The 10,403-nt window shown below is 39.6% G+C and overlaps 1 protein-coding gene across 1 annotated transcript in view; it reads left to right on the plus strand.

The window, feature by feature from the left end:
• The window catches only part of LOC109930325 (endothelin-converting enzyme-like 1), a 103,812-nt gene that overhangs the window by 24,757 nt on the left and 68,652 nt on the right, over positions 1-10,403 (plus strand). Inside the window, exon 2 of the mRNA XM_048604476.1 lies at positions 5,014-5,082. Within this exon, the coding sequence (XP_048460433.1) occupies positions 5,014-5,082 (69 nt within the window). The remainder of the gene's footprint in view (positions 1-5,013; positions 5,083-10,403) is intronic.

Below are 10,403 nucleotides of genomic sequence, written 5' to 3' on the forward strand. Positions count from 1 at the left end.
GGGAATTTCTACTGCACAGAATTCTTAGAGGGCTTGACAGAGTAGATGCTGGGAAGCCATTTCCTTGTCTAGAAAATATAGAACTCGGGGTTATGGCCTCAGCATAAAGGAATGACCATTCATTACTGAGCCAAGAAGAAAGTTCACCGCACAATGGGGTCATGTGTCTCCATCATTATCGACATCAGAAGGCTGTAGATGTTAGGTACAATCAGGATTGAGATAGACCTATAGATATTAAGTGATATAGAGATAGGGCAACAGAGTTGTGTTGTAAATATTAAAGTGTATGAACAAACAAAGTATATATATTGTCATGAGTATTATAACCATATGAGTCACTTCACAAATTTATTGAGAAATAATTTATCAAGCCATTAATGTTACATTTGTTTGACTTCAAACTCTCAATTATTTTTAGTTACAATTAAGATTACTATTATTTATTTGCTAGATTGTTGTTACTTTTGTAAAGTTAAATGTATAATGTACTTTATGAATATCAATTAAAAACTGCTGTTGTATTTGCGGGTGTTATAGAATATTTATAAAACACCAGTTTTAATTTCTGTTACATGACTAACACTCCAACATGACATTTAGGAGAAACAATTAAACAAATGTATTTTTTAAAATTAGAATAATCTTCTCCAATAAGGAAAGTGCAAATCCATATATGGCATTCATCTCAGACACGATAGGCAAGTAATTTTCCAATTATGGAAAATCATTCATTCTTCAGTATGTATTTAGCATCTCTGTGATATCATCGTATAGCATCTTCCTGCACATCTAAAGAAGGAACAGTAAATCAAGATTTCCAGAGATTCCAATCAAATATTTGTAAGTACATCAGGTTCGCACACTGCTGCCACTACACAGAGAATTAATGACATTTGGGACTGAGACCAGTTAAGTACCTAATTAGCTGCTTGATAAATATGGAACTATTATAACTACAGGTGCATTGTGGTTAACCAGCCTTTTGTCATTAAAGCTCTCAAATTCCTATTTGAAACCTGACAAAGGGAAACATACTTTGGCTGCCATTTTAATTAACAACCATTAAAATCAAGAAGAAACAAAAACAGAATTAAATATTTTATTAAATCATGAAAAATCTTTTTAAAATTATCCCTATTATTTTCAGTATTAATTTGATTTTATTATCTGAGTATATCTTTATGGTATCTGGACACTTAGAAAACAATAGTAGGATAGCACAGAGTCAACATGAATTTAGAAAATGAAATTATGTTTAATTACGTTAATGATTTTGAGGATGTAACTGACAAAATAGAGAAGGGAAACCAGTGGGTGTGTTGTATATGGATATTCAGAAGGTTTTCAGAGGAGTTCAAAACTAAGGGGGTATTTATAAGGTGAAAGGAGAAAGATTTAAAAGGGACATGAGAGAAAATTGTTTCACACAGAGGGTGGTTCTTATGTGCAATGAACTGCCAGAGGAAGTGGTAGATGCAAGTACAGTTACAACATTTAAAAGACCGTTGGCTAGGTACACGATTAGATAAGGTTTAGAGGGATATGGGCCAAATGCAGGTAAGTGAAACTAGTTTAGTTTGGGAAACTTAGTCAGCATGGATGAGTTGGATGAAAGGGTTGGTTTCCATGCTATATGACTCTTTGACTTTATGACCCTGTGATAAGATCCCACACAGAGGTTAAAAGCAAAATTAGTGTACACGAGAATGGGGTAATTTACTGGTATAGAACATAGAACATAGAACATTACAGCGCAGTACAGGCCCTTCGGCCCTCGATGTTGCGCTGACCTGTGAAACCAATCTGAAGCCCATCTAACCTAAACTATTCCATTATCATCCATATGTTTATCCAATGACCATTTAAATGCCCTTAAAGTTGGCGAGTCTACTACTTTTGCAGGCAGGGCATTCCACGCCCTTACTACTCTCCGAGTAAAGAACCTACCTCTGACATCTGTCCTATATCTTTCACCCCTCAATTTAAAGGTATGTCCCCTCGTGCTAGCCACCACCATCCAAGGAAAAAGGCTCCCATTGTCCACCCTATCTATTCCTCTGATCATCTCGTATGTCTCTATTAAGTCACCTCTTAACCTTCTTCTCTCTAACGAAAACAGCCTCAAGTCCCTCAGCCTTTCCTCATAAGACCTTCCCTCCATACCAGGCAACATCCTGGTAAATCTCCTCTGCACCCTTTCCAATGCTTCCACATCCTTCCTATAATGCGGTGACCAGAACTGTACGCAATACTCCAAGTGCGGCCGCACCAGAGTTTTGTACAGCTGCAATATGACCTCATGGCTCCGAAACTCAATCCCTCTACCAATAAAACCTAACACACCGTACGCCTTCGTAACAACCCTATCAACCTGGGTGGCAACTTTCAGTGATCTATGCACATGGACACCGAGATCTCTCTGCTCATCCACACAACCAAGAATCTGACCATTTGCCTGTACTTTGTATTCCTGTTACTCCTTCCAAAGTGAATCACCTCACACTTTTCCGCATTAAACTCCATTTTCCACTTCTCAGCCCAGCTCTGCAACTTATCTATGTCCCTCTGTAACCTGCAACGTCCTTCCACACTATCCACAACTCCACTGACTTTGGTGTCATCCGCAAATTTACTAACCCATCCTTCTACGCCCTCACCCAGGTCATTTATAAAAATGACAAACAGCAGTGGCCCCAAAACAGATCCTTGAGGTACACCACTAGTAACTGAACTCCAGGATGAACATTTCCCATCAACTACCACCCTCTGTCTTCTTACAGCTAGCCAATTTCTGATCCAAATCACCCTCAATCCCATGCCTCTGTATTTTCTGCAATAGCCTACCATGGGGAACCTTATCAAACGCTTTACTGAGTCATAGAGTCATAGAGACGAACAGCACGGAAACAGACCCTTCGGTCCAACTCATCCATGCTGATCAGATATCCCATATAAATCTAGTTCCGCCAACATTTGGTCCATTTCCCTCTAAACCCTTCCTACTCATGTACACATCCAGATGCCTTTTAATTGTTGTAATTGTACCAACCTCCACTATTTCCTCTGGCAGCTCATTCATACATGCACCACCCTGTGCATGAAAAAGCTGCCCATTAGATCCCTTATAAATCTTTCTCCTCTCACCTTAAACCTATGACCTCTAGTTTTGGACTCCTCCACCCCAGGGAAAAGACTTTGTCTATCAACTCTCTCCATGCCCCTCATAATTTTATAAACCTCTATAAGATCACCCCTCAGCATCTGATGCTCTCGGAGAAATAACCCCAGTCTGTTCAGCCTCTCCCAATAGCTCAAACCCACCAACCCTGGGAACATCCTTGTAAATATTTTCTGACCCCTTTCATTTCACAATAACCTTCATAAAACAGGGAGACCAGAATTGCTTGAGGCATTCCAAAAGTGGCCTAACCAATGTCCTGTACAGCCACAACATGACTCCCCCAATTCCTATACTCAATGCACTGACCAATAAAGGCAAGCATACCAAACGCCTTCTTCACTGTCCTGTCTCCTTGCGACTCCACTTTCAAGGAACTATGAACCTGTACTCCAAGGTCTCTTTGTTCAGCAACACTCCCCAGGACCTTACCATTAAGTGAATAAGTCTTGCCCTGATTTGCCTTTCCAAAATGCAGCACCTCACATTTATCTAAATTAAACTCCATCTGCCACTCCTCAGACCATTAGCCCATCTGATCAAAAGTCCGTTGTACTCTGAGGCAACCTTCTTCACTGTCCACTACACCTCCAATTTTGGTGTCATCTGCAAACTTACTAACCATACCTCCTATGTTCACATTCCAAATCAATTGCAAATTGGACACAAAATTGACAGTAATGAATCTTTGGGAAGTCTCTACCCTCAGATACATGTGTAAAGCCCAGCCATTAAGTATATTCAAGATAGAGGCCAATAGGTTTCTAGGTATTGAAGTTATCAAGGCATATCAGGATTGTGTGGGAAAATTCATTGATTTGATTTGATTTATTATTGTCATATGTACTGAGATACAGTGAAAAGTATTGCTTTACATGCATGCCAGATAAATCATACCTTACATAAGTACATCAGGATAATAGAACAGAATCCAGAATATAGAATTGCAGCTACAGAGAAGGTGCAGAGAAAGATCAACTCAAATACATGAAAGGTCTATTCATAAGTCTGATAATAGCTGGGAAGAAGCTGTTCTTAAATATGTTGGTATGTATTTTCAAACTTTTGTATGTTCTGCCTGATGGAAGAGAGTGGAAGAGAGTATAACCGAGATGAGAAGGATCATTGATTTTGTTGGTTGCTTTCCTGAGGCAGTGGCAAGTGTAGACAGAGTCAGTGGAAAGAAGGTTGGTTTTCGTGATGGTTTGGGCTGCATGAAGAATAGCCATGACCTCATTTTTTGTCAGAGGAGGCTTAAGAGGCCAATGGCCAATTATTTCCTATGTTCCTGTTTATCGCATGTTATCTTGAGGCATAAATATAGTTAATTTCTATTACATTCCTTCAACTAGACCAATTACCATTTGATACAGCACAACAATGTGATAGGACTAAATTTTCATTTAAGATGCAAAGAGACAATAGAAATTAGGCCCAGTCTGGTTATCAGACAGATAAGGTATGGTTTTGAAATGTTCTTGCATTTTTCTCTGGTCATGTTTTGTTACACATTTCTACAGTAAAACTATGAAAACACAGTTTTCTCAGCATCAGAGAATCCCACATTTTACAATCCAGTAACAGTTATTTTGATGTGCATTTTATTTTATGCTAAAACCTACAAACACATGGTTCACAATATAGGATTTAACTCATTATTAGCCCCTTAAATATTTATAAATGTTAATTTGTCTCATGATAATGGAGCATTTGTTTCAAACAGCGACATAAAACAAAACTGCAGAATCTTACATATTTTGGAGAAAAGCCATAATGGCATTTTAGATTAATAAAATGTGAAAGTGAAATTAATTTATGACAATGTTTTATAGATTGATCAAGATGGACTCACACTGCCAGAAAGGACTCTTTATTTTGGGCAAGATGAAGAAAGTGAAAAGGTAAGGCATTCTAAATCTTTTTGGTACATTAAAATCTAAATAAATTAATCAAAGGAAAACTATAGGTGTCACTTTAATCTGTGGATATATAGCTCTTCAATTTAGGTCAGATTTTGCTTAGATGTCAGACCACTGGTAGAATGAGACTGCATTTTGAAGCTTACTTTGGAAAGTGATTGAACACTGACTTTTCTTACCTCTACTGGAATCTGAAAGGAATGAATCTTTACTTTTTGTCCTCTAAACGTCTTTGAGGAATAGCCTGTTTTTATAAGTTCCAGAAAAATTATGCAGTGGGGAGGCCTGTGAAAATATCACCATGATGTTCCATATGTGTAGTGTTGCACTTGCTTTCCTACTCCCCTCTAGTACATTTTCACTTATACCATGATATTAATTAATCTTTCCCTGGCTAAAGATTCTTTGACTGTGAAATGAGGCTCCAGAGCACTACTGGTGTCCAGCCTGCATAAATATGTCCTAACTGTCATGGTGCTGGCATTGCCATGCTAAGTGTGCACCAGAAACAACCAGACTGGGAGGACTATTGGCTAGAAGATGAGGCAGAAAAATACTGCCATTCTCAATTTGACAACAATGTCAAGTGCAATGGGTTCCCACAGTGTGACGTACCATGTCCAGAGGGCTCAGGAGATGTAGGTTTGTCAGTCCCCGGATAGTCCCTGCTATGGATGCCTTGTCCTGCAAGGGAGCAATTAGTCTATTATAATGTATTTGGATTAAGTGCCTATCATGGCTGAATGACTCTTGGTTTCCTTCACTAGTTCATGGGATATGGATGATGTGCTATGATGTGGTATCTGGGAGTCATTTCTTTAAAAGCAGCCGCTGTTGCTAAGCCAGATTTATTCTTCCCTCAAGACCTGTTGTAAATGAAATGATGGGCTTTAAACCTTCAGAAGGATATTCATACCTGATGAGGTGATGTTTATGTTAGCTTCTGTAACAGAAGGACAAAGCATAGGTAACATAGTACTGAAAAATTCAGTAACATTTTATTGCATTCCTGCTATCTATACATACATTATAATCACAGGCACTAGTGTGTCTAGGGTCAAGCTAAACAATTGGGATATAAACTGTACCATACTTCCCTCAGCTTGTCATGCTGCAAGAAGACACAAAAAGATGAAGACTGCTTTCTCTAAACCATGAAATCGCATGCAATGACACAATGATGACATCATGAGTATGTCCCTTAAAAGGTATTTTGTATAATCACTGCAAGACATAACACAACAGTGGCTGTCACTGTCAAGCCCTGCAGCTGATACCCATATCTAATTGTCCTTGATCTATTTGGCTAACCTGGTCGAGAGTGATTAAGGGACAATGATGCACACATTGCTGTGATTCTGAGTTCACATGTAGGCCAGACCAGGTAAGAATTGCAGATTTCCTTCCCTAAGTGATATTACTGAACCTAGTGAGGTTTTTTTTACGCCCATCAATAATGATTTCATGGTCAGCATTAGGTTAACTGTTAACTCCAGAAGTTTATTAACATATTTCAAATTCACCAACTGCCATGATGAGATTTTTAGCCATGTCCCCAGACCATAAACCTGCACTTCTGGAGTAGTAACCAAAATGGAAATTGCTGACAAAGCACAGCAGCACTGGCAGCATCTATGGAGAGAAAGCAAAGCTAATGTTTCAGGTCCAGTGACTTTGCTTCAGAGCCTTTTCAGGAATGTTAACTCTGCTTTCTCTCCATAGATACTACTAGGCTTGCTGAGCTTTTCCAGCAATTTCTGCTTTTGTTTCTGACTTCGAGGATTCGCAGTTTTTTGGTTTTCTTTTGGATTACTAGTCCAATGATATTATCACAATGCCATACTTCCCTCAGCTGGAGATTTGTGGATGCAGAAAGGGGTTGTTGAGAGGCTGGCTATGTTGGTAAGTGTGTGACAATGAGGTGGTATTTCTGAATGTTAAGCGTATGACTAGTTGCTTATGAGGTTTGCGTTTGAGGTTTTGCTGTCGGCTGACCTCGAGTCCCTCTGATCAGGATATATCCTGAATAAGGCTATGTAATTGCCTTCACTCAAGAGGTGTTCCCCAAGCTCCGTCGGCTTGCCGAGGGTGTCCACTTGCATCGGAATACCCTGCAACTCATATGCTCCACTTGCCGCATTTTCCAATGATAAAGCCAGTTATAGTGCCTGTTTGAAGTCCAATTAGCCTGGTCTTAGTCCAGTAGGTACTTTTGCATAGTTACATCATTAATTCCCCATACGAAACGGTCTCTCAGCATCTCATTAAAGATTAAATCAAAGTCACATGCTTCAGCCAGCTGTCTTAACCAAGTCAAAAATCCCAATACGGATTCCCTTGGTTCTTGAATTGCTGAATAAAAACAATAGCATCTCAGAATTAGAGGAGGCTTGAGGTCGTTAATATTTCTTAACTATGTCCGTCAATTCTTGAAAGGTATCTGGTGCCTCAGGGAAAGTTAGGCTCCTAACAAGAGGAAAAGCTGCAGCTCCACAGGCTATCAAGGGAATTGCTCATTGCTTTTCATCTGCCACAATGTCGTTTGCCTGAAAAAAATAATGATTCTTTGCATATACTGGGCCCAGTCCTCAATGGTAGGGTTGAATGAGTCAACGAGTCCCAAACAAAGGCACAATGTAAGAAATGCTCACGCCAACTCAAAGAAGACTGTTGCAAGCAAGTTTCTTTAGGAACATGCTTTACGCTTGTCGCAACTGAAATAACTGCACAGAGGGCGGTATCCCCTCACCAAGTCATCCTTTATTTTTACATTAAGAGTCCTTGATTCTTGAACTGCCTCTTCAGAGTCAGCTCTCAGAATGCCAGAATTTCTGACATTCCTCTTTTTATCTGTCAGCCAGGACTCCCTGATTGGACCAGATTAACAGCCCCAATTAGGGAATTCATATTCTATGAGGTCCAGTTGGCTGACCTTGTCACAATCACTACAGCCAGCAATGAGTATATTTTTCTCCTGGGCTGTGTGTTTAAATTATTTAGATGAATAGCCGGCACAAACTCTGCAGGGTAAATACAACCAAAAATGGTCTTATCTAATATTTTCTCCCTTCAATCATATGGCATGCCTCTCACTGCTTCTATGGTGCCTCTGTCATATTCGGAACTGACTCAGCATGTTTGTTTGAATGGGATTGCCTCAGCTCTGACTTGTTTCGGAGTTTGTAGTTAGGGAATTCTGCAGTTTGCTGCAGTATATACCCTGATTGCACTTGGCAACTATTGGCAATAATGTAATAAGGAAAACTATTTTCTCACTTGAATATCTGTTTAACCAAACAAGTTCACAGCTTAAGTTCAAATGTTCAAATATTAACTAAATATTGTACAGCCAGAATCACATTAATCGATTCAAGTTTAAACAGTGAACTCTCTCGTGTAACATCAAAAGCCTTTGATGAAAAATTTTTGGAAAATGAAAGTGCAAGCTAACTTACAACAGGTGCTGCTAAATGCTCATCTATCGTAAACCCAGGGGTAATGATTTGCCTAGGCATGACTGGATTTTGAATTTAACATAGGCATGCTCAGACATTTCTGTAATTTTAGTAAATTCGAAATTATTAGAAGCCAATTTAATCTGTTTAAATTGTGGAGACTGTTACTTTTTTACATTGCATCAATAATTTGTGAATAAACAGGATATTTTGTCAAATTCTGCCATGCAATATCTAAAATTTAAGGCTCCTAATGTATCACAGGACCTCCAAACATAGGCAGCTACTAATTATAATAGTGATTTTCTTTATTTACAGGAAAATGTATCAAGTTGATGATCAATGTATTATTTTATCATGTGGTTTAATGCCACACCTAGAGTTTAGGCTCAAGACAGATTGGCCAAGGAGAAGACAAAGTGAAGAACTCTTTTCAGGCTTAGACTTCAAAGTAACACTATTTATTAGAGATTGACATTAATAGTGCTACACATGGTAATCATTGATATACCAGGCCATTACTAAGGACTAATGGATCTTCATGGCCGTGTGCTCTCTGAATCTTTCCAGTCTAGATTGTTCTAACTCCACTCACACTGGGCTATTTACATTTACTGAGTGTAGCTCCATGACAGCATTGAAAAATTGCTCTAAGATCTTGAAGCCCTTACGCATAAATATACCTGCTAAAAGAAACTCCATTTTAGATCTATTTCTGGCATAGCCTCATGCAAAGTGTGGAATTTACTCATATTTTTACAAAGTGTGTGACAAGCATGTTGGTTAAAAATTAACATATCACTCCTATTGGCAAGATAGCTCATCTGATTGCCTAACAGTCAGTTCATTAAGAGCTGAGGGGTGAGCAAGGGCAATTATCTTGTCCTATCACAGTTCTCGATACTGGTGAGTTTAGTCATCAGGAGTTGCTAGCCAGCACCTTCTGGGTTTTACAGTCTGCTGGTCAAGGCCTACATCTTGGGGACATCCAGTGGTGAAAAGATAAATTTTTTTCTTCTTGCAGGGTGTGAGTTATAGGGAGAAGGGGATAGAGAGGTAGAAGGGCAGTAGGGGTTAGTCTTTAGGGGTCACACCCTTGCCTCTCATCTGTGCCTTCAGTTGTCACCAGGTTGTAAAGGAACGCGAGCCTAAACTATTTCTGGAAACTGTTGTTGGTGAGTTCCAGGTAAGTTTCGAGAAATTGTTATCGGAGCAGAGAGCATCAGAAGATGCAAGTTTGTATTAAAAGTAGTTAACATTGTAAGGATTAATTAACTTAAAGAGGTAAGACATGGCAGGAGAGCTCCAAATCGTAGTCTGCTCCTCTTGCACGTTTCCAGTGCCTGGGACCTGCATGTGTACAAGAAGTGTCTCCAGCTGCAGCTCCTGGAAGCCTGGAAGTCTGGGGACACTGTGGAGCATTGGCAAGACAGAGAATGTCATGGATAGCATGTATACAGAGGTGGTCACACTGCAGACTCAGACTCCACAAGTAGGAAGGGAATGGGTGACCATCAGGCAGAGCAGAAGGGCTAAGTGGGCAATGCAGGAATCTCCTGTGGCTATTCCCCTACAAAACAGATATACCGTTTTGGATAGGTGGGGAATGGCCTCTCAGGGGATAACAGCAACAGCCAAATTCATGGCACCATGGTTGGCTCTGCTGCAGAGGGAAGGAGATATAGGCATAGAAATGCTATAGTTATAGGAGATTCAATTGTAAGAGGCATAGATAGGCATTTCTGTGGCCACAAATAAGAGTCCAGGATAGTAGGAACTGCAGATGCTGGAGAATCTGAGATAACAAAGTGTAGAGCTGGATGAACACAGCAGGCCAAGCAGCATCAG

The sequence above is a fragment of the Rhincodon typus genome, chromosome 13 (assembly GCF_021869965.1).
Source record: "Rhincodon typus isolate 14 chromosome 13, sRhiTyp1.1, whole genome shotgun sequence".
NCBI lineage: Eukaryota > Metazoa > Chordata > Chondrichthyes > Orectolobiformes > Rhincodontidae > Rhincodon > Rhincodon typus.